This window comes from Nyctibius grandis, chromosome 7, assembly GCF_013368605.1.
Source record: "Nyctibius grandis isolate bNycGra1 chromosome 7, bNycGra1.pri, whole genome shotgun sequence".
In the NCBI taxonomy this organism is placed as follows: domain Eukaryota; kingdom Metazoa; phylum Chordata; class Aves; order Nyctibiiformes; family Nyctibiidae; genus Nyctibius; species Nyctibius grandis.
In genome coordinates, this window is record NC_090664.1 from 44,151,481 (window position 1) to 44,176,246 (window position 24,766).

Consider the following 24,766-nt stretch of genomic DNA (forward strand, 5'->3'; position numbering starts at 1 on the left):
ATGCTGTATGTCAAAACATTCTACACAAGGTACAACACTCCAAGTTAATACTATGATAGTACACTATACAAAATTATTTCATCCCAATGTCTCCACGTACTTGTGACTACAAAGTAATTGGTCTATCAATGGTTTTTGCATAGCATTATTCTTGAAATGCTGCTTTCTACTGTTTCACATTCTGAAGTTATATTAACTTATTAATGCAAGATGCATCTTTATGCATGGTTTGTCATTTCTTATATTTACTTCACCTAAGCTCTCAAATCTAGTAAAAATATTACTGATCCTAACCTATGGTAAAATAATGTAACACATAAATAAACTACCAGTCAAAATTGCAAATAATCTCATTAAACAAAGGCTACAAGTTCTACTAATGCAAAATTGCTCATCTCAGACACAACATATGGTGCTCACGAGGATTTTGCTTTTTAACAAATGTTAGAGCTAGGTTAACCAAGGCATATAAAGCTAAAGTCACTGAAAACAGATTTAAGGCTGGATGAACAGCCTGAGTCAAATTTGAAACCAGGGTCCTCACAGTGCCTTTTAATTTATTTAATTTTGTATACAAACGCATGGAGCAAAAGATCCCTTTTGACACAGTTCCAGAAACAGCAACCTGAACGCGGTTCTGTATGGCAGAGTAAACTCTCCCAGAACTTGCAAAAAATGTATGTTCCTGAAAATTTTAGTAACAAAAGCCTGTCAATTTCCTACAGTATTTCTTCAGCATATTATGGTTAGATGTAAGAATATGACTCTAAAAAAAGGCATTATGGGAATTCATGTTTGTTGTTGCAGCAACTGGAGATAAACAGAGTAGACCTGATATTGCAAATATGCAATAACCTAAAAACTAATTGGATTTTTTTTCCCTGCCGTATGCCACCACCATTAATCCTGATAAGTGGAGATGTAGCTCCATTACAATTTCAATATTACGTTTCCTACATTAGAAAAACATAAACTAATCTAGCAAAAAATACAAAAGTCAGTATATATATTTGTTTAAACACAACCATGTAGCATACAAATACATGGGTGCATTTGAATTTGCTTAATCTAGTCCAGATAAAGTAAGTCCACACATTTTCTAACATAAAATCTTTCATTACAAACATTTCAAACAGTAACTTCTTCAAGAATGAGATTAAATATTGTGCGAACTCTGCAAAATACTCTGCAAGTCTACAACTCTGTCGAATCAGTAATTACAAACGGAAATTTGGTACCTGCAGTGTTTTAGACTAACCTTAGCTGACATGGGGACAGAAGGTAAACAGTATCAAAGCACAGAGCTCAATCTTTGTTTTAAATACCTAACTGGGAATGTAAACAGCTTAGATTATATTAGCATTTGCACCACTGTATTTCCACAAGGTTCATTACTCTAATTATACAATTAAAATAGACTCAGCTACATGTGTTAACATTTCAGTTCTCAGTATAAATTACAACCAATGGTAAAACTAGAAATAAGCAGCAAATGTTTTATCAACATCTAAAATTGCCTGAGTTTCTCTGGGCAGTTCTTTCAAATTGTGAACTCCCCACATGCCATCCAGCTGTATGGAAAGGATGATAATTTGTCTTAATAAAAACTGACAGTGTAAATACTATGAGAGTAATAAAAATATTACATTGAGCATCTAGAATATGATTTGGCCATCACCACCCATTGTACGTACACACTGAAGTTATTTACCTATTACCTCCAAGCTAACTGTAATATAATCAAATCAGACAGAACAGAAAATAACCAATTTAGATGTTTATGTAAAGTCACTAACATGAAATGGCAAAAACTAGATTAAGGGGCAAAAATAATGACTGATTGAAAAGCTGATGTGTAGCAGTTTCACACAATGAAAGTTCTCTGAGTTCTACAGGAACATAAAACATGGTATAAATTTCCTGAGATTTGGAAGTCAGAGCAGGCAAATCAGCTTGTTTGTTCAAGTTAAATTATCGTGGCTGATCAATGCTAAATTGGACATAAACTCCTTTGCACAACATTGACGTCATGGCACCACTGCGGAGGCGTTAAAATAACTTTACCAGCTTTCACGCCTGAAGTCCGGAACCAATTTCTAATCTTTGGTAACTACTCCTCAGCATTTTAGCTTGAATAATACTTCAAATTAAGTTTATATAACTTTTTAAAGGCTGAGATCAGACAAAGAAAGCCTTGAATTCAGCTAAAAGAGTGAGGGAACGGTACTTCACACCACAGGGAATCTTTTCCCAACGCATATGTTTTTGAAAACCATGGCTACCTTTGAGACTTAAAAGCCTGGAAATGCAGGAGGGGAATAAATCAAGAAGCAGATAACACATACCTCCTAGATGATCAAACAGAATATGGTCATTAGAGAGGCACCTTGAAGGCAGTATTAAGGTCTCTCAGTACAGACAATGGTCATTAGATATTACACTAGTTTTCTTTGTATCTTGAGTAAAAGACTAAACTTTTACAGTGAAATATGAAGTGATTTACAAACTCTAGAAAATGAAGGGCACTTCCACTAAAAGCAAAAAAAATAAAAGAACTACAGAACAGAAAAACGTATAAACAAATTTCTAGTATGGGGATTATGTATACATCAATGCCTACCTTCCTTTGAGGTTTTTCATTTCTTTAATAAAATCTGTCAAATTTGTCCTTTAAACTGAGAAAAAGCAGTAACATTCAGTTCCTTATTTTTCCCATTCTTCTGAGACTTCCTTAATATTTTTAAGACATTTAGGATATGTAACATAAAAACATAGATTAAATATTTTTAGCTGCCAGGTTTTAGATGTATGGTTTATCATGGATTTTGTGGCGTGCTTCAATAGGAAGAACAGCTGGCAGAGCCCTACATACTGCTCTGCATCTAACTAACATGTCTGATACTTATTAATGGATGTTCTTTATGAGGTTTTCAGATTAATATCCAAATCCTTTTCTGTTCTGTTTTACTAAGTAGCCTTTACAGTAGTCTTGGGACTATGGGACTATAACTTCCATATCATTATTCACAGAGATTCCTGATGCTATCTCATATATTCATTGCGTCAGTTGAATCTGCTTCCAAAGATGGACATGGCAGGATTTCGGAAGAGCAGCCAGGGTACAGAGTTTGAGAAGGTTTCAAAGAATCTTAAAAGCAGAAGATGCCATATAATGGTAAATTATGCTAAAATAACTATTAAGCTTGCAGAGAACTTGATGCAACCCCATTTATGCAGCAACATAACATCCCCCATTAGCCAGGACTGCTCAAATGCTGTTCTTAAGGGACTGAGTGCTTGCTCTCCTCTCTGAGCATCTAATAAAGAAGGAGGGATTGGTGCTAAAGGCAATTTTGCACAGATTTAGAATTTTCTTTCCTTTTAGGCTTTCCTCTCATTCATTTCCCCTTTGCTCTACTCTTATCTAAACACTTTCCTGTTCACTTTCTATTTTGTCCTTCTTTCTGCTTTCATTTTCGTGCCTCGTATTCTGCTTAGCAGTGTACCTACACCACTGCAAAAATGTGCAAGCAGTTTGGCAAACAAAACTTTTACCTTGAAAAACGTCACAACCATAAGGTGATGAACATGTATATCCCTTCTCCCTTTTGATAAGGTGAACAAACCCAAAGTATATGATCAAAAAGGCCAATAAAGTACTGTCAGACCTCTAGAGGTAAAAACAGAAGGATAATAAGGAAACATATCCATAGCAGAAAGTTTGACCCTGTCTGTACGAATCAATAGTACTTTTCCCTGAGAATTACGGAGAGATTTTTCTTTTTTTTTCATTAAAAAAAAAAAGGTCTCAGTTTTATTAGAAACAGAAATAATTAGTAGCATCTATACAGACGAGGCAGAGATCTTTACAGATTTTGTTCAAGATCAAAAGCAAACACTGAAGACAGATTCTTACGCCAAACCCTCAAAAGTCCGTGAAAAAGTCAAATATTTCCTCAATATAAATAAAGGACATAGTTCTGACATATCATTTTTAGAGGTTTGGGGTGTTTGCTTTAGGGGACGGAGGATTTTCTGGTAGGAGAAGGCCCCTGCTTATCGCATAGGGGAAAAAAGGGAGAATTGTATTAGTATATTTGTACACTTTTTCACTTTTTAAAATTATTGATTTAATAACCATTGCCTCTTGAGTAACATTTTCAAAAGCAAAAGAAAGGACCTGGAAGACAAATAATTGAAAACACAGCATAACTGGAATCGAACACCAAGCAAATATAAAACAACGGTGGGCCAATGAACCAAGCAATATGATACATCAGATCTTTTCTTTCTGGATGGCCCTCAAAGTCTTTACTGAGTCCTATGTTTGGTTTTGTATATTTAGGTTTCTACTGAGCAGATCCCCTGCTCAAGTAAGTTAGTTCACTGTAGCATGGAGCTTTGCAGCCAGAGAAGAAACAAAGAGCAGACACATGCTAGAGTGAGAAACAAGTAGGCAGAAGAGGATCCCTGCCAAGCATCTGCTCTCCCTCTGAATCTAGCAAAAGGAGAACCAAGTGTATCTTATCTGCTCAAAAGAGCTGGGGAACCAGAAGAAAGTAAACCAAAAAACACTCCCCCCCACCCCGCCAAGTGCTCCAAAACTGAAGTTGGGTGCATTCTTTTCCCTGCCCACACTGCAGGCAGCTGGAGAAAAAGTCTTTGTTCTCACTGAAAGCACACAGAAGAGTGGGCACAGCTGACAGTAGAGCAGCAGTACAACACAAGTGCTTAAAATAAATCACAGAATCACAGAATCACAGAATGTTAGGGATTGGAAGGGACCTCGAAAGATCATCTAGTCCAATCCCCCTGCTGGAGCAGGATTGCCTAGACCATATCACACAGGAACGCGTCCAGGCGGGTTTTGAATGTCTCCAGAGAAGGAGACTCCACAACCTCTCTGGGCAGCCTGTTCCAGTGTTCGGTCACCCTCACCATAAAGAAGTTTTTCCTCAAATTTAAGTGGAACCTCCTGTGTTCCAGCTTGCATCCATTGCCCCTTGTCCTGTCAAGGGATGTCACTGAGAAGAGCCTGGCTCCATCCTCATGACACTTGCCCTTTACATATTTATAAACATTAATGAGGTCACCCCTCAGTCTCCTCTTCTCTAAGCTAAAGAGACCCAGCTCCCTCAGCCTCTCCTCATAAGGGAGATGTTCCACTCCCTTAATCATCTTCGTGGCTCTGCGCTGGACTCTCTCTAGCAGTTCCCTGTCCTTCTTGAACTGAGGGGCCCAGAACTGGACACAATACTCCAGATGCGGCCTCACCAGGGCAGAGTAGAGGGGGAGGAGAACCTCTCTCGACCTGCTAACCACACCCCTTCTAATACACCCCAGGATGCCATTGGCCTTCTTGGCCACAAGGGCACACTACTGGCTCATGGTCATCCTGCTGTCCATTAGGACCCCCAGGTCCCTTTCCCCTACGCTGCTCTCCAACAGCTCTGCCCCCAACTTGTACTGGTACATGGGGTTGTTCTTGCCCAGATGCAGGACTCTACACTTGCCCTTGTTATATTTCATTAAGTTGCTCCCCGCCCAACTCTCCAGCCTGTACAGGTCTCTCTGAATGGCTGCGCAGCCTTCCGGCGCATCAGCCACTCCTCCCAGTTTTGTGTCATCAGCGAACTTGCTGACAGTGCACTCTATTCCCTCATCCAAGTCATTAATGAATATATTGAATAGTACTGGTCCCAGTACTGACCCTTGAGGGACTCCGCTAGATACAGGCCTCCAACTGGACTCTGTCCCATTGACCACCACTCTCTGGCTTCTTTCCTTCAGCCAGTTCACAATCCACCTCACTACCCGATCATCCAGACCACACTTCCTCAGTTTAGCTGCGAGGATGCTGTGGGAGACCGTGTCAAACGCTTTACTGAAATCGAGATAGACCACATCCACAGCTTTACCATCATCTATCCACCGGGTAACATCCTCATAAAAGGCTATCAAGTTGGTTGAGCATGACTTCCCCTTGGTGAAGCCATGCTGAGTGCCCCTAATGATCCCCCTATCCTTGATGTGCCTAGAGACAGCATCAAGAACAAGTTGTTCCATCACCTTTCCGGGGATGGAGGTGAGGCTGACCGGTCTATAGTTACCCGGGTCCTCCTTCTTGCCCTGTTTGAAGACTGGAGTGACATTCGCTTTCCTCCAGTCCTCAGGCACCTCTCCCGTTGCCCATGAACTCTGTTCAATACCACGCAATGAACTCTGCTTTTCTTCCACTACAATACAGAGAGCATGGGAGAAATGTTTTGAAAATATCCACGGTCCTCTCTACACTGCTCACTCCATACTTTCAAGACATGGACCAATATCTCTCTTCTCCAGCAGATTATTTTGGGGGTCTCAAAAAACCTCAAACAGCAATTGCACATACCATCCATTTTTCAATAGGGGAGTTCTAGTATTACGAAGAAAAAGTAGATAAATTATAATATGAAGATTATTTCCCTTGTAACAGAATTTGATTTTCAAGTATGTCCTGATTCTAAACACCTATATTTAAAATTAGCTTTCCTGCAATGAAACTTTATCATATAATCCCAAATTCAGGACAAAAAAAAAAAGAGCTAAAAGTCCTTCGTAGCTCTTGACCTAGCTAGCACCCTTAAAAAAAAGTGATATATTTTATTTCTGTGTTTACAGCATTTTCATTTTATATGCTCTCATTATGTATAAACAGTCTAAGCTTCACCTCAGACTTGACAACCACATTAACATCCTGGAAGTGAATCCTACTATAAGTTAAAATTCTTATTCAAAATGCCAAAATATACATTTCTCACATCAATTTTATTAAACAAGTACTTAGTAGGCAGCCAACATTCTTAAACCGGTCATTTTCTTGGCCTTCACACTGTCTAAATCCCAGATAATTGTGTGAACATCTCAACCATTTCCAACTTTATGGGATTTACTTCTGAGCTTATGTTTGAAGTACCATTCATTCATGCCCTTTCCCTGCCCACACTGAATTTACTAAATTTCAGATTATGAAGAGAAGAATTTACCACTTTACAGAAGTTTGTTCTTAATACAAGTAGCCTTAAATGTAAAAAAATTACATTTTCTCATCATATATGTCAGTATGGCTATGAAAGCATTTGGTTTAAAGTAACAACTGCAAATAAAGCGCTTATACTGTGTTTAAAATCCTGTGAAGGTGTTTGGTAAAGAAGGAAAAATATAATTATCATTTCTGAAAAGAGGATATTAGTATTTGAGATATATATATGTATAGCACGTTAGTTTTCCTCTTAATTACTAAACTGAAATAGCTGCTGGGTCGACAGACATGTCAGAACATAACATCCCTTCACGTGTAGTCAAAGATTACTTTTTAAAATATGTATTTGTTACCCTTTTCCTTAAAGAGGGAAAATACAGTGTATACTTAGAATATGCATCACCAAAATAAAATCTGCATATATTCCTGAAGAGCTATCATTTTCCAACATACTTAAAAGTTTCAAATCCACCACCAATTACTTACAAAAGTTAAGCTATTTTTCTGAGATGATGCTAATGACCCCAAATGCTAAAACTCTACTTTAGCAAAGTAAGCAGTAGACATAATGCATTCTGTTTACTAATATAATCCCCACATCGTATTTTTTAATGTAAAGGACTTTCTTTACACTTTTTTTTATAAACAATCCAACTTCAGGATTTCCAGCCTGTCATATAATAAAACAGATCCCCAAAACCAGAATGTTTCAACTGGTTCTGCTACTTCGTTTTAACCCCAACAGATGGGACAACACCAAATATCAAAAGTGTGATGATTGTTTTCTCTTCCACTCCTATCCAGCGCAGGCGTAGGATGCCTCTGGCTTAGACTCCTGCTGTTATTTGGGAACTTGTGGTTGTAAACAGTCATCAAGGAAATGTTGCATAAATATCTACCTGAATTAAATCAGCAGATTATGTTTAAGAGACCAAAAGGAAATGTCTTTATACTTCAGTTTCCCATGAGATTACAACAGAACTGTATTAAAACCCCACAGTTCTAACTCCTTTTAAGCAGAGCCTTTCCATTATAGACTCCATTCCAAGTATAGAGTCAGTAAACTTGCATTTCTTCCTTTCTTAATCAGTGAGACTGCCTTTTGAAAAACATACAATATTCTACAGAAGGCAAAGGCACACAATACAAAAATTAACTAAGATAAAACACAGCAAGTTATAACTCAATTAAAATCCTACACAATACGTTACCTTCCGCCTCGGGCACTGAAAGGCACTACATGGATTCCCAAAGGCCCGCCGTCATTGGAGACTTCGACGAGCTTTACCATATCACTGTGAGACAATGACGAATGAGGGAATATGAACGTGTACCGTGAAGGAGCCGAAAACCCCACACAAACATATACAGAAAAACAAAACCATTCCAGAAATCAAGCCATGGTGATGAAAGCATTGTTGAATGCTACATACCTGAAGATTAATCTGATGGCATGAAAGGAGATCAATCATCAAAGATAGTTCAATTAATAAAACAAACAAAAACCGATATTTTTTGTAAACTTAGTTTCCTACATTAAAATAGGTATCATCATCATCACATGCATATGACTTTGCTTCTTCCTTATTCTAAAGTTAAATTTAAGTTAACTGTTTGGACCATTGAGCAGAAATAGCTTAAATACCACACACAATTTTTCCTCAGAAGCCTAAAAGCTGATCATAGCACTAAGCATGCTTTATTCTTTTATCTTAGAGAAAGCCCACTCTAGGCCTTAACACTGGCTTTCACATAACTACCTGTCCTGGTTTGGCCTAAACCAGGCCGATTTTCCTTTCAGTGATTTTTACTTTCAGCTAAGTCTCCTCTAAATAACTGCACTTTCTGAAACTAACTGCATGTTTTTGCAGACAGTGTCTGCTTCCAGGACTGATAACGCTCGAAGTTTGTAGTTATCGCTGAGGCACCGGTAGGGATGTTGTGCAGTAAGGCTCTTGCTGTACTTTTTTCTTAGAGAAACCAAGGTCACCGCTGGATTCCTCACTGCTTACAAGTGAAAAGCTGAAGGGGGGGTCGCAGCTGCAGGGGGGAGCAGACAGGGCAGGTGACCCAAAATTGACCAACGAGGGTATTCCATCCCATACACGTCATTCTCGGTATAAAGCGGGGGGATCACGAGGGTCTCTCCTCTCTTGCTCGCTCTGGCTTTTTCTGCTATGGCTGGTGTCCAAGGAGGACTCCGACTGTTTTCCTGCTGCCCCCGATTCTGATCTGCATCCCTGAATCCAGCTCTCGACCGTCGCTAGGCCCAGCCTGGGCCTTCCCGGAGCCTGCCCTGCAGTGCCGGTGGTGACGTTGCCGACATCGGGGGAGCTCGATCTTGGTTTTGTATATATATTTGTATATATTTGATTATTCCAATATTATTATTATACTCTTTTTCATTATTATAGGTTTATTAAAACTGTTTTAACTTTCCAACCCGTAAGTCTCTCTCCCTTTTCCCTTTCCCTTTCCCTTTGGGTGGGGGGGGAGGGTTAACAGAGAGCGTCTGCTGCAGGTTTAATCGCCAGCCCAGCTTTAAACCGTGACACTACCCCTTAATCAAACGAGAATTATTAAATTTTTAGTTTGTTAAATCCTTCTAGTTTTGAAACACATTAATTTGTTTCATTGTAATTCCCTTTCTTTTAGTGGAAGATTGCTGTATCTATATCTCCTTACTAGGCAGTTTCCAAAGTAATATTTAATGATAACATTCAAAACCAACCAGACATCCTCCTGAAGCAACTATGCATCTAGTTTTCAATTATACTTTTTTGCTGTAGGGAGGGAAAAAGTGAAAGAGGAAAGTACAGGTTCAGAAAGACACATGCAAAAATTCCAAAAAAAATAGATTTGGACCAAATCTAGTGATGCATTTGAAACATTCCCACATCTGGAAAGGTGGAATATAGCCCATAAACCATAAAGAGTTAGAAATACTCAAATGAGAAAATAATACATGAAGGCCAAACCTCTCAGTAAATCTGGAAGTGAGAGATTTGAACAAAAGCCATAATCTAAATTTGTGGCTTATGCCTCTCTCTAGTATTACATACTTTTTCAATATTTCCTGGCACTACGTATATATACACAGATCTTTGAGAAGCTTGTTTCTCATAAGCGTACAAATCAAATTTAATCTAGAAATTGAGCAAAGAGCAAGACCAATGCCCTATGATAGCAATAAAAGATTTTCTACTTCCTTCAATAAGCTCTTGATCATATGGTGGCCCATCATGAAAGCTTGCCGTGCTTAATCTGGAGTCTGAGAATAAGCAGACCACATATTGTTAGGAAGTCAGCAAAATTCCTGTGTTACAGTTTGGTTTACATTTCTTCCCTATTAATTTTTTTAATATATTTTTAAGGTAGCCTTTACATTTGTTGCATGCCTCAACTGGTGTCTGATTTTTTTAACTTATTTATTTAAACAACACAAATGGAAGGTCTCTATTCCTGTTGCCACTGTTTACCTCAAGAAAGTATTGCAACAACAGGAAAGCCGAGAGACATTAGCCAAAAATGTGTTATTCTTCAGACCTGGACCAGTTTTAACACTGACAGCATTACAGCATTTGGTAATGTTCCCTGTCCCAGTTTCTGTACAGGCTAACTTAATTTCATTCTCACTGTACATTAAGGCTAAGTTTTTATTAACTAGTGTGCAAAGCAGCTCACAGGAATCAAGCAACACCTTCCACCTCCAAAAGGTACTCTAAAAGGCATCTTTTGCTATTGGTATGCCTATGGCTCCCATGATCACTTTTTTTTTTCCTACTTTCCTATTAGCTTAAAAGAAAATTGAGGGCTGAGGAAGAGAACAAGTGAAAATCAGTGTAATTCACCTGGAACTGTCATAAATGGAAACACAGCTTAAATTAAAAAAAAAAAAAAAAAAAGTGAGTTTTCATATCCAGCCTACACTGTTTAACTTATTCTACTGCTTGAGTCAGTAACTTTCTTTTTTTCCCAAAATACACATTTAAGATCTAGGCACTCATTTTTCTTATACTTTTCCTTCAAAAAAATCCATCCAAATTCAAATGTTAAACTCTGTAAAGCAGAAAACAAAAGGAAATGATCCCTTCCTAAGAGAGATTGTTTCAATTTTGCTTCCTGATTTTCTCAGAAGTTTGGGCCAACTACTTCAAACAAACATACAAAGAAGTGTGATATCAAAACAGAAAAGAATGAAGCCACATATGACTAAAAGTCAGTAAGTTACTTAAAAGCAACACCAAGAAGCATTAAATTTGACAGAAGTTCTGCAAACTGTATTTAGCAAACAGCATTTGGAATTTACAATGTAACAGATTTTGTAAATGGAACGGAGTAAAACTCAGCATGTATTGCCTAATAGATGTCACCATGATCTTTACATAACATTTAAACCCTCTGCACCTAATTCATAATTTAATTCAGAAATAAAAATTTATTTTTATTTAAAATTTAAGTTTAATCAATTTAAAAGGTTTAATTTAAGGGTAGAGGCAATATTTTCTCATTAATTCCATAGTGAGGTATGGATCAGCTCTTTTCAATGAAATGCAACAGGTCAAGCTTGCTGTATTTCATGATGAAATAAAATATCCTTTACCAATTTTTTTTTAAAAATTAGGAGGAGCTTCCTAGTCCTAAACAACATCAGTTTTGATCCATTCACAAAGTATGAGGTTTTTGACCACACAACTTATGTGACCTCCATGCACGTGTCCCCCGTAGACTGTGAACTGGTGACAGGAATTAAGATTTTTCCTCTTTGAAATTCTTGCCTGTTGGTTTATTTGTGCTAGCACTGATCCTATTCCTTCTGTCAAGTTTTCAGAGTTCCGTTAAATAAGCATCTGCTTTGAGGCAGAAATTCTACTGTAGCATCAGCACTTACAAATGACAAGTTTCCAATGTTCATCTTCAGCACAGACTTTTTAAACTGTTTAAAATCTGCTTTTAAAAGGTCCATGAAGTAAATTGTTAAAAACCAAAATGACACATGACCTAAAAAAGACTGCCCCACTTTCTTAAGAGCAGTATCACTCATATTATTCTGAGTTTTTTGCTAGTCTATGTTCAGTCTCAAGACTCATCATTAAAACAATGTTTTCTGCCAGTAACTTACTCCAGGGAAAAACTGGTAGCATTCTCCAAACCAGTGTCTGCATGTCCAACAGGCTCAACTCTGCTGTTGTCCTCTTCTGTCTGATCTTCATCCTAGATATTACAAAAATAATAAAAAAATAATTTAAACCTAAGTTTAATAGGTTATGTCATTTTAATAATGCCATTTTACCATTTTCAGGTTGTTGGGGTAACCACATACGCAGTGGAAATGTGTGCTTCCACATCTACAAAAATCTTTTCTGTTGCTCTCTGAAAGTGTTATAAAATGGTTTTTGTCACTTTATGCATTTTTGTAATGGTACTTATAGTTTAGTCGGTTTTATATCTTAATTTTACTACAGTTGTAAAAGCAATGTTACAGAAGCTACCACAGCCAGCATTTTTTATAAAGGTACCCAAGTAAAAGCACAAAATCAGCTGCTGGTCAGGCACATTTGGGCAAACTCCTTCCGAGCTCTCTCTGGGCAGGTTACTAGGGACTCAACTGAACAAATAAAATAGTTCAATCAGGCTCATTTGCAAAGAGTTAAAAACAGTACAAGAAAAATGCAGCTTGTATAATTCCATAAAGTACCTCTTTAAACATTTTATCACAGGCCTTTACTAATAGCATGCCAGAAAAGGCTGACATCAAAGAGTTACGTGAGGCTCTAATGCTAACCAATTGATTTTATTTTTAATTTGACCTTCCAAAAAGTACTTACGTTATTCACCAAATGTATAATTTTAATGTCAAAGTTGTGAATGCTGTACTTCCAAATTTAGATCAAGGTAATTCCATGACTACCAGTAAGAAGATCTAAAATCATTCTTATACCTATGTTACTCATTAGAAGCTTATACTTTTAATTACCCGTGTGACCAAACAGAAAATATTATAAAGTGTGACAGTAAGCATCAAACAGATTTAGATTCTAGAGCTAGAGCCATCAAGTCAGTAAAATAATAAGTGATAGGTTGAGTTCAGCAGAGTCAGACAATGTATTTAAATTATTGAAGAGATGTTAAAAGCAGGCAGTGGCAGTTGGTAACGTCCAATTGACATTTACACCGAGAATCTGCAAAAGCATGAGGCTGGATGCATCAAGCTTCCACGGGCTGTAGATATGCCTTGTGCATCCCGGATAGCAGCGTGCTGCATGAAGCTGAGCTCCTTGAAGACTGATGATTCTGTGTTTTGAGAGGCTTTAATATGCCCTTCTTTGTCATCTATCTCTGTTAAGCACTAGGCAAGTAACACATTTCAAAGGTTAACCAGCGTCTTGAACCTGCCTAGAACTGCATTATGAATGTAAACAAGAACTCAAAATAAAATATTTTCCATATAGCAAAAGTTGCTTATAAACCCAATATAGAGGATAATCCATATAATTCATAAATATGACATAAGCTAGTGTTTACATTTCTATATTTACTAATTTCAGCTGAAGTTCTGTATGTACCACTGAATAAAGGTTAAAAATAAATAAATATTCAAATCTCCATGACAATTCTGAAGCTACATGCAAAAAGGTATATATATAGGAAAATCAGAACATTTGTTGTTTCACATTGAAAAGAAGCGTTCCACCTTGTTTCATACAGCATCTTGCAGCTCACTGTTGCCATGGGTTTCTTGTTTTGAAGTTAGAGACACTGGTGATTGTAGCAAACTACGTAAGTATTTATATTGCACTGAAGCTATTATCCGCAAGTCTAAAATCAGAGTTCCTGATGAAACACAGTTTTGAATCTCAGCTATGTTAAAAGGGCATCACAAATGAATGTTACTTTGTTAACACAACATTTTTGGCAATTTTCCATGTATGGTCTTTTCAAGCAAATCTACGGTAAGTATATACGCATGTAGGAAGAGACTGAAATAATATTCTCCCTATCAGTAGATATGACTCTGCTAACAAAAAAATGTCTGGGTTTATGCTGTATCATTTTAGCAGACATCTATGTATGTACAACATTAGCATCATTCATCTAGTACCACTTTGGTCCTACACTTTACCATGCTTCAGCCCTGTAAGTGTTTCCCTTGACTAGCTTAAAATGTCTGTTTGCAAACAAAACTCCCCTTGCCCCACTCAGTCTTGGCAGTGGTCCTTCAGACACCCTCTCAACAGACCCACTTTCAGCATCCCCCTGAGATACAGCTCGCCACGCACAACTCCAGCTAAATCCTTGTGGAAAGCCTTCTGTCCACCACTTCCCAAGCCCTGATAGTATCTTTGCTCTCATTCCCAGAGCCTCTTAATGTCAGCTCACACTTAAGCCTTTCCACCTGTTGCACATCCCTCTTTCTTTCTTTCTTTTTGTCCCACCTGATGGTCCAGAGGTTTATTCTGCCAAGGGAAGGAGCAGCAGCCAACTTTCCTGCCTCCTGCCTATAACTTATCCTCTAATATTAGGATATAACATATCAGAAACTACAACCCAAAAGCTATGTAAAATAGATGCTATCTGGCACCATCGCATTTACTTTTTGTGCCTTTTGTACCGAGAATTATAAACACAGCAAGTTTTGGAACCAGACTCACTGTCAGTTATCCAAGCAATTAAGAAACAGCAGCTCCCACATGCCTCTGTCTGGCTTTTCCCGGACAGCAGACAGCTCTGTATCAAAAACATGCATGTGCCTGTAAATAGGTGCTTAGAGGAGGAATCACAACCCTAACGAAAGCACTACTGCCATAATCAACAGATGTATGATGTATCCTTTTAAAAATCTTTAATATTACAGTAATCAGGCTCTCTTTTCTTCTCAAAATAACACAGATTTTGATTTACATTGAAGTGAACAGAGAGAAAAATTGGACACCTGCAGAGGGATTTGACTTAAAATTCTGATTTACTAAGAAAAGTAACTAACTGTGAAAATCTCTGCATCAAGCAATTATTTCTTTATTTGGAAAGTAGTTTTCTTGTGAAAGCCAAATTCCACCTGATGAGCTATCATGAGGTAAACCAAGGAAAAGGACATTTAGAAGACCAAGCAAGTTTCCAAGAAGCCAGATGAATATTATTGCAGACATTTCTCAGAAATAACTGATTTGAGCATACTCCCAAACTTGTAAGGTTTCTTTTCTCTCTATAAAAACACAGATTCCTGCTATATCAAAAGATAGAGCTTTTAATGTAGAGCCATTTTTTTTCCAAAATTGAAATGAAGTAATTAAAAGATCATTTCATTTTCACAGCACAGAGGAAAATTTAAAGGACCTCTTTCAGTGTACTTCTACATACCCTGATGCTTTCAGTGTAAAATTCCCCCGATTCCCTTTTGCTGAGACAACTCAGCCGGGGCTTCTCCCCCGGACCCCGCTGTGCCACCAGACACGGCTGTAACTGCCCATAAAGCACATATGCCATCTGTCCTGTATTTAGGCTACTTATAGCCTAAATACAATATAATGGCATCAAAAAGAAAGCAAAGTTCTTAAAATTTCTCTTAGTTACTTTAAGAGAATTAGGGATTTCAAAGAGTCATTCTTACTTTTAACTGAATATGTACAAAATTATCACTATTTAAAAAAAAGTTTATGTAGGTGCCAAAGCAAGTCAAGCCATTGTTCTAAAAAAAAATCAAACCCAAAACCAAAAAACCCAACAACTCTTTTTCATTATTGCCTGAAGTTCTGTAATAAAATTAACAACACAAAAACTCTTAGCTGCTCAAAATGGACTATTAATGCTAGCAGCTCTGCATATAGAAAGGTCCATTTCACAGTTCACCTGCACAGTGTTAATAAAATACATATGAAAAGTTGCCAATTTGTTTTGTATTTTTAAAGAAAATTTCCCCATCACCTTTTAAGATTACAAAATCCTCAGATTTAAGAAATGTTAGCATTACGCTTGCCAACAGAACCTTATTCAATATATATGAACCCAAACAGACCCTTTAATTACATTTTCTCAGATTATTTCTGAGTGGAAACTGCCTTGTTTCATTTCCAAAGCTCAAAACCTGCCATGCCTTCCCTATATTACTCGAAATTTTATCTTTCATTACCAAAACATCAGCTCCTGCCTCTGATTAATCCACAATTACTACCAGTCACTACTTCATCTTCAAAGCAGCGCTTTCCCACTCATCTCTGCTGTTCGATACACTTGTAACCAACTCCCCAAAAACATAAGCAGAACTTCTTCATGTTCCCTTATCTTCTTTAGACTATTACCTGCAGAAAACTCAATAGCAGCCAGAGAGTCTGAAGAAAGTTACTTCAGTCACTTAAATTCCTACACATTTCACTTGTGCAGTCTTTATTTCTAGGTGCCTGGTTCGAGTAAGTGCTGATGACAATCTACTTCAGCCCGACACAATGGGAAAAGGGCTCTGAAGGCACGTAAGAGTTCTGTATAAATCTGTCTTCTCTGAACATTTAATCCCATCTCTCAAATTTGAAAGCAACATCTCCATTCTACCAATAACTGAAAAAAACAGGAGTAAAGGTGTTTTGGTAGTTTGGGTTTTTTTCAATTCAGAGGGATATAATAATTATTTCATTAATTTCCAGAAAGTGATTGGGTATTTTAGTGATAATAGCTGTATGAAAGAGAGTAACTCTGCTTTCAAATGACTTGATCACTCCATGGCAAGGTCGGCAACACTGACCAACACAAGAGAAAAAAACTGACTGGTCACTTACATAAACAGCAAATTTCTTGTGCACTGAATAAATCCAAATTAACATTAAAGAAAGGGAAGCTGTAAGTAAAAGTTATCACGATACATGTGTGCATGGAGCTGTGCTATGTTTTCACAACGAACCTCCCTTCTGCACGTTTTCCTCATTCACTTCTGCAATCTGCAGTGTTATATCCATTCCTCTTGTGTCTCCTGCACCTGCATGTCCAACACCAATTACAGGCCCCCTCTCCCAAACCTGTGCCTTCCAGCCCTGACTTAGCTGTTAACTTACGCTCAATTTAGAGAGCTTAATCCTCCACCTTATTGAGTGCTGGGAAGGAGATTACAGAAGGCCAGGTCAGCCAGGGTACCGGTGCTCAGCATTCACGTCCGGCCCCATCCCGCAGCAGGCGCAAGCCAGCATCGCAGCCAGCTCAGCCGCACCGCGGTGCCCTCACCCGGGAAAGCACGCTCAGCTACTCCGAGATGTAATGTATTCAGTGAAAAGCGGAAGTCTGGGAAATTTAGCTGTAAATTGTAGTAAATCTGTTCATGTTGTACACAAACCAAATTTTTTTCTGACCTGTGAAGTTGTTAACTGAACAAGAGATCCAGCCTCAGCAGAAAGACAAGCTGACACGGGTACGCAAGAGCTATACAAACGAATCATCTTTTAAAACTTAATTAAACCTGTTTTGTATTTTTACTAGCCTGCAACGTATTTTTGCACAGAGTAGATGTTCTCATTATACAACACTTTCAGCATTTCTACTAGCACTAGCAACAGAAAGCAGGGTCTTGAAAGGGCAAGCAATTGCAACCATCATGGTAAACAGGCAGAGCTACCAGTGTGAGCAAAATATGATAAGTATATCAGACATACACCCCCCTGCAAATAAAAGCCTGTCAATAAACAGCCTCTATGTTTTGGAAGGAGAATTCACACTTGTTTGTTTTCTAGCGTTTAATTTTTTAAATTTTAGCATAATAAGTGAGTAAATACCAAACAGAAAGGAACAGTATATAACTTCCAAGAGGTACTTTAGATTTTAACATAGGGAAGGACACATCATCAAGTAAAGAAAAGCTCCTGTAAGACGGCACATCAGTATTTTTTTCCTCAGCTGGGACACAACAAAAATAATGCTTTTGTTATTAAAATATGCCCTTCACTGCATCTTTCCCTTTCATTCTCTTGCACTTCTCTGTAATTATTATGGAAGAAGAGACCATATTTGCTATTAGCCTCTTGCCAGCCGTGTTTTATAAAGGTTTGTTTGGTCCTTGCAACATAAAGTAGGTTTTCTCTCTGTATGATCAGACTTGATAGGAAACTGCTCCTAAGGGACCTATTTCCTGTGTCTTAACTAGCACAAACATACCAGCATCAGGCTTTTGTGCTAATGTTCTCACTTCTTGATTAACCAGCCAAATCTCCAGAGAATGCCCATTCAATCAAATCTGAACAGCAGTTACAAAGATCACATGGGGAAAAAAACAAAAGTTATTGAATAAAAAAAAAAAGAAAGGGTTTGTCTCTCTTGAACACAAACATATACAGGCACAAATAATTAGGTAAGACCTTTGTGTAACCCACATCAGTCCTATACTAGGTGAACTGCTGTTATCAGTAACCCAGGGGAAGAGGCATGAGAGAAACCCTACACTAAATCATCATCCACCTAAACAAAAAAACCACAAGAAACAATTTAAAAATTTTATATATATATATGAGTTAATATTCTCCTTACATCTCAGTTATCCCTATATTATTCACATCCTTGTGCAGGATAGTTATCACACAATTGGAAGTGGCAATATTCATACAGTTTCTATATGCTTCACCACTCTAAAATGAAATTTGCCTTGCTCAGTCAGATCAGTGAATAGATATCACACAGACACAGAGGAGCACAGAATGGAAGGGATTTCCCAGGTCTCTGATGAATATCAAATTCATCCCCTGCTATCACAGGCAATCATTTCTTATTTCCCGTTTAATAAACTGATCAAGCTGAGCCTTCAAACTGGTTGTCTTCATGACAGCACTATTTCTGTTGTGAAGCGCCTTGAAAGGAAATGTTTTTACAGATTTAAAGGGAGATGTATTTGATTTCCTATTGTCCAAAAAGCAGAACGCCAGACAGCCAATGAATATAATTTGATACAACCTTGCTTTGACAAACCTATACGACACTGCATTCAGTTTTGACTACCATTTTTTCATGACTAATAACTCTCCTTAAAACATATTTTTATAGCCTTGTAATACTAATAAAAACTGGACAAGCCCTGTAGTACCTCAATTATTTTGTAACACGTATTAGTTTAGAGATTTACTGAAGTCCATAGTCTTTAGGGGCTCAACAACCTGTGATATGTCACTGAAATCACACACATATATCCTGTAATGTTTTGGTGGCACACACCTCTGTCACACAGCTAGCCAGGCTATCAGCAGGAGCACAACACAAATCCTGCTTGGTCATTTAACAGAGCTTCCACTAAAAAAAGCTTTTTACTAGATGATGCTGCAGTTAATTTTTTTTTACAGTAGGCACTGGAGACAGCACTGAAAAGTACAAGAGCCTTTTAAGAGTTTTAGTAGGTTAGACAAAAGCTTTTCTTGCTAGTGAATTTAACTTGAGACATTTTGCTGGTTCTGCTTCTTCACAGTAAAGAAAACCTCAGACATGACCTTACAATGATAGCTTGCCGACAAACAGCATGAATTGCATTAAAACTCAAAGGGGTTTTTTTGCTGTTGATCGAACATGCTTGTTAATTAATGTGGCCAAATGGTCTATGCCTACCAGCAGAGAAAGAATATTGAGAAAAGAAAAAAAAAAACCCCACAGAAAAAAACCTGCAACTATTTAAGCAACTCGGCAAACCCATACAAGGGAAATGACATAAAATGGGATCTGATAGAGAAAGAAAACCACAGTAATGTCTAAAGCAATGCTGATTCTCAAGCATTTCACAATGTGTATTGTAATCATATTTCATAGACTGTATTTGCTGTCTGCGTGAAAACTACAACATTTTTTTTCCCCAGGCTGAGGGCATCCTATTCCAGACCATGTCAGTGACTTCTCTGGGACTACTTACAGTCCAAGGTGGCAGGCAGAAGGAGGAGGTGTGCTGTAAACTGATAGCTACCATAACAAATCCATACATCAAGGTTCTTCTACAGATGGCAAATATCAAATGGATAACAGAAAATATGTAGCTGTTCCCACCAGATCATATTTAAGGCACATTTTAAGGAAGACTCAAGTGTCATTGTAGCACAACAACTATTTCATCATCAGCCATTTTGCAACAGCTCTAAGTCCACAAATAATATGCACCACCATAATACGTACAGCATATGAGAAAATATGTTTAAGGACAACAGAAAGGGCTTCTTCAAATACATTGCAGGTAAAACCAACGCTAGAGGCAATGTAGGCCCACTGATGAATGAGGTGGGGGTCCTGGAGACAGAGGATAAAAAGAAGGCGGAGTTACTGAACGCCTTCTTTGCCTCTGTCTATACTGCTGGAGGCTGTCCTGAGGAGCCCCGGACCCCTGAGGCCTCAGAAGAAGTCAGGATAGAGGAGGAATCTGTCTTGGTAGATGAGGGCTGGGTCAGGGACCAATTAAGCAACCTGGACATCCATAAATCCATGGGCCCTGATGGGATGCACCCGCGGGTGCTGAGGGAGCTGGCGGAAGTCATTGCTAGGCCACTCTCCATCATCTTTGCTAAGTCGTGGGCAACGGGAGAGGTGCCTGAGGACTGGAGGAAAGCGAATGTCACTCCAGTCTTCAAAAAGGGCAAGAAGGAGGACCCGGGTAACTATAGACCGGTCAGCCTCACCTCCATCCCCGGAAAGATGATGGAACAACTTGTTCTTGGTGCTGTCTCTAGGCACATCAAGGATAGGGGGATCATTAGGGGCACTCAGCATGTGGAGGGGCACTCAACACTGCTGTTGGAGAGCAGCGTAGGGGAAAGGGACCTGGGGGTCCTAGTGGACAACAGGATGACCATGAGCCAGCAGTGTGCCCTTGTGGCCAAGAAGGCCAATGGCATCCTGGGGTGGATTAGAAGGGGTGGGGTTAGCAGGTCAAGAGAGGTTCTCCTCCCCCTCTACTCTGCCCTGGTGAGGCCGCATCTGGAATACTGTGTCCAGTTCTGGGCCCCTCAGTTCAAGAAGAACAGGGAACTGCTAGAGAGAGTCCAGCGCAGAGCCACGAAGATGATTAAGGGGGTGGAACATCTCCCTTATGAGGAGAGGCTGAGGGAGCTGGGTCTCTTTAGCTTAGAGAAGAGGAGACTGAAGGGTGACCTCATTAATGTTTATAAATATATAAAGGGCAAGTGTCATGAGGATGGAGCCAGGCTCTTCTCAGTGACATCCCTTGACAGGACAAGGGGCAATGGATGCAAGCTGGAACACAGGAGGTTCCACATAAATATGAGGAAAAACTTCTTTACGGTGAGGGTGACCGAACACTGGAACAGGCTGCCCAGAGAGGTTGTGGAGTCTCCTTCTCTGGAGACATTCAAAACCCGCCTGGACGCGTTCCTGTGTGATATGGTCTAGGCAATCCTGCTCCAGCAGGGGGATTGGACTAGATGATCTTTCGAGGTCCCTTCCAATCCCTAACATCCTGTGATTCTGTGATTCTGTGAAATATTATAATGATGATAATTCAGTGCTCTAAATTTCTGTTCATTGAAAAATGGGTAAATTGTTTCCAAATTGGACCTGATAACACCTTAATGATCTATTTTTCATATCAAAGAAAGACTTAAGATTAAGACAACATTCAGTCCTTTCTTAATTCCTATACTGACTTGCTATACAATAGTGGCAAAAGTCACTTAAAAGTGCATTTCTCTGTTGATATGTTGGGGATAAAACTCCATGTTTGCAAAGACGAATAAAGATAAAACACTTGGATATGACACTTTGAAAAGCAGTAATATTAAAATAGATCTTAATTGTCTCAGCAGCAGCTTAGGATGCTGAACCACAAAACGCCTCTTCTTGCTCAAAGATACAAGATGAGCTTCATCTCTTCCTTTTCTTATCACCTGGTAACACTTGCAGTCCATAACCTATTTTTTAAACATTTTATTAGACGCAAAGTATCTGAAGGATTACAAAACTCCAAACATTTCATCACATAATGAATTTGTGAGACAGTTCACTTACAGAGCGACCTATAAGCAAAACCAACCACGGCCAACGGGAACAGTCAGAAAAGGTTTGGTGTGACCGGACAGAGAATCCCAGTGCTGCCTGTTCGGGAGTCCACTAAAATGAGTTTTTCAAAAGCAATGTGATGAGAGAAAGTCAATCAAAAAATTAGACGCAACAAGAAAATACTAACTTCTAATGTGCTAAATATTTGAAATATATAAAGCATGGATTGCCACACTTCCAGTATTAATCAGTGCATCTAAAGAGCTCTCTGAAGATCTGATCAATAACAAATTATAGAGGTGGCCATTGTATTACAAAGAGAAGTACTTATCTCATACATCTACGTACAACCATATCAAATTACCTCAAATAGATTGTTGCCTTAAAAAAAAAAAAAAAAGGATTCATTTTGTGCAACTACCTAGTTACTGTTTTTATTCTGCTCTCTGCTTTTCCTCAGGATTCAAAACATATCTGTTTCACAGGCAAAAGTCTATGCTCTTTGTTTGTTTTAAATAAGGCTTATCTGCACACTATTTCCATGTTCAAATCTCTGAAATTTTATACTCTTGTCATATGATTCACAGACTGACATATAGACCACCAGAATCTGCCAGCGTCGAACAAATATGAGGGCTCATATTAAACACAGATTCACAGTCATACTTTGAAGACAGAGTCATGGGAAATATTTTAAATGGAAATAGTTATCAGCTTTATTTGACACAAGGCTACAATTATAGGTCAATGTATAATCAAATTCCCCTGGAAAGTTTAGCCCAAAGGCCAGGCCTGGTTTTGTGCAGGCTCTTTCATCATGTCCCTTGAATAATGCAGGAATTACCTCAATTACGGAGACATTCCCACATGGCGAGCCAATATGAGTGTGGCACTTGCCATGTAACAAACACACTTCTAGTGGATGACTTCATATCCCATTTATTTTCTCTTTCATCATATTAACACATGATATATACATATGCATCTATATGTACCACCACCATCCCTCGTTAACTCATGTAATATCCACATATAGAGAGAAAATTGCCCCTGCATTGGCAGAAGATGCTTTACTTGAATTATTTCACAACTGAAGTGATTTTTACAAAATTAAGTCTAGTTTTCTTTAAGACCTTGAATTCTTCCTACTCCACAATTCCAGGCTATACGGATCTGGGATTTCACGACCAGCAAAGAACAAAAAACTAACATTCATTTCATATGGAGAAGTGATGTTTATGGAAGGAAAAAAATACCCACAATATACTTCTAACATGGAGCATTACTATGGCATCCAGGAGCTATATGTGTGTTTGTGTGTGTATATATATATATATATATATGCTTCTAAATATACATATATATTTAGAAGGTCACGAAAACAAAGACATTATTTTGTTCTTAAAGTAAGTAAAAACAAATTACACAGCAGTGGTACAACTACAGCGTCTTTTTTCCGTTGAATAATCTAAAGTAGGTCAAGTTAGGCACATTCATTAGTTCTCCTATAAGTCGAACCACACTGAGTTCACCTGCTTGTAAATAATGTAGAACAACTGAATTTTAAATACTTTTTCCTTTAATCTGGCAAGTTAGCTTATTCTGTATATAGACATTAAAAAAAAAGAAGTCATTAAGTCCTGTGTGATTTTTAAAAGCCGAAGAAATGACAATGGATACATGGAATTGGGACACACACTTTTTTCCCCTGCAGAAAACCAAACGTACATGCCTCCACCTATAAGTTTAGAGATCTGAAAGGCTTCTGCAGAGATATATTATAGATGAGTCACATAGTTTCCCCTTGATATCGAGACAAAGGAAAGGAGAAAATTCTGCATAAATCACTTCACGTTTTCCCTGTAACGCTCCTGAATATATTATTATTCTTCTCACCTTTTCAAAGACTCTGATTTTCATCCTTCTGAGGATTTTTTTTTTTTTAAAGATACAAAAAGCATTTCTTATTTAGCAACTTGAATTTGTCATTAGGCAATTTTCAAACAGGTCTCATAGCTCTTTTATCCTTATTCATTTCTTTTTCTTTTTTAATCTGAAATAGTCCCTTGTTGCTTGATTTGCAGATCTGTATCAGCACGAAAGGATTTCACTACTTTCAGCCAAGTACAGAACAGTTCGATCCCCTCGAGTACTGAATGTAACAGTCAATTTAGAAGCAAGCTAAAAGTATAGCACTCTGTTCTCCATCACACAAAACATCATTTTACTCGCACAGGCATCTTAATAACAAAATTCAATTTCAGATATTTTTCTCGGCATGGCCCAGGACTGTTTAGAGATGACATCAGAAAGCTTACTAAAGCCTTGGCTTTTTAAATATTTAATTAAAATATCTGTTTTCCAATAATGTAAAAGTCCCTGTGTTGGTGGAAGATTAAAGTTAGCATGTATTCTTTAACTTTGAATTTAATCTCATTTAGGAAACATAACTTTCAAAGGTTTGGGGGTTTTGTTACTAAAATTCACCTTGTTAATTTTGCTTAAAGAACTAGAAAAACATAATTACACTATTTTATCATCTTGCTTAAAGATGGGTTTCCTCTCATTTAGACAGTGATTTATCTTCGGTTTTCATTTGCTAGGGTTTGCTAACACATAGCTTCAATTTATGACTTTTTTGTTTAAATTCCTACTGCTGTAAGGAAAAAATACCTATGTATTCATTTTAAAGGTCTTTTGTGTTACACACTGTGTAGATGGTCAAACAAACCCGAGCTAAGGGATCTCTAACTTGCATAGCTTAAAGTTAATTCTTCCCATTTCGGCTTTTTCTCC

The 24,766-nt window shown here is 38.1% G+C and overlaps 1 protein-coding gene across 1 annotated transcript in view; it reads right to left on the reverse strand.

The window, feature by feature from the left end:
- The window catches only part of PARD3 (par-3 family cell polarity regulator), a 482,350-nt gene that overhangs the window by 221,326 nt on the left and 236,258 nt on the right, over positions 1–24,766 (reverse strand). Inside the window, 2 exon segments of the mRNA XM_068405039.1 lie at positions 8,233–8,316; positions 12,144–12,235. Of these exon segments, the coding sequence (XP_068261140.1) occupies positions 8,233–8,316; positions 12,144–12,235 (176 nt within the window).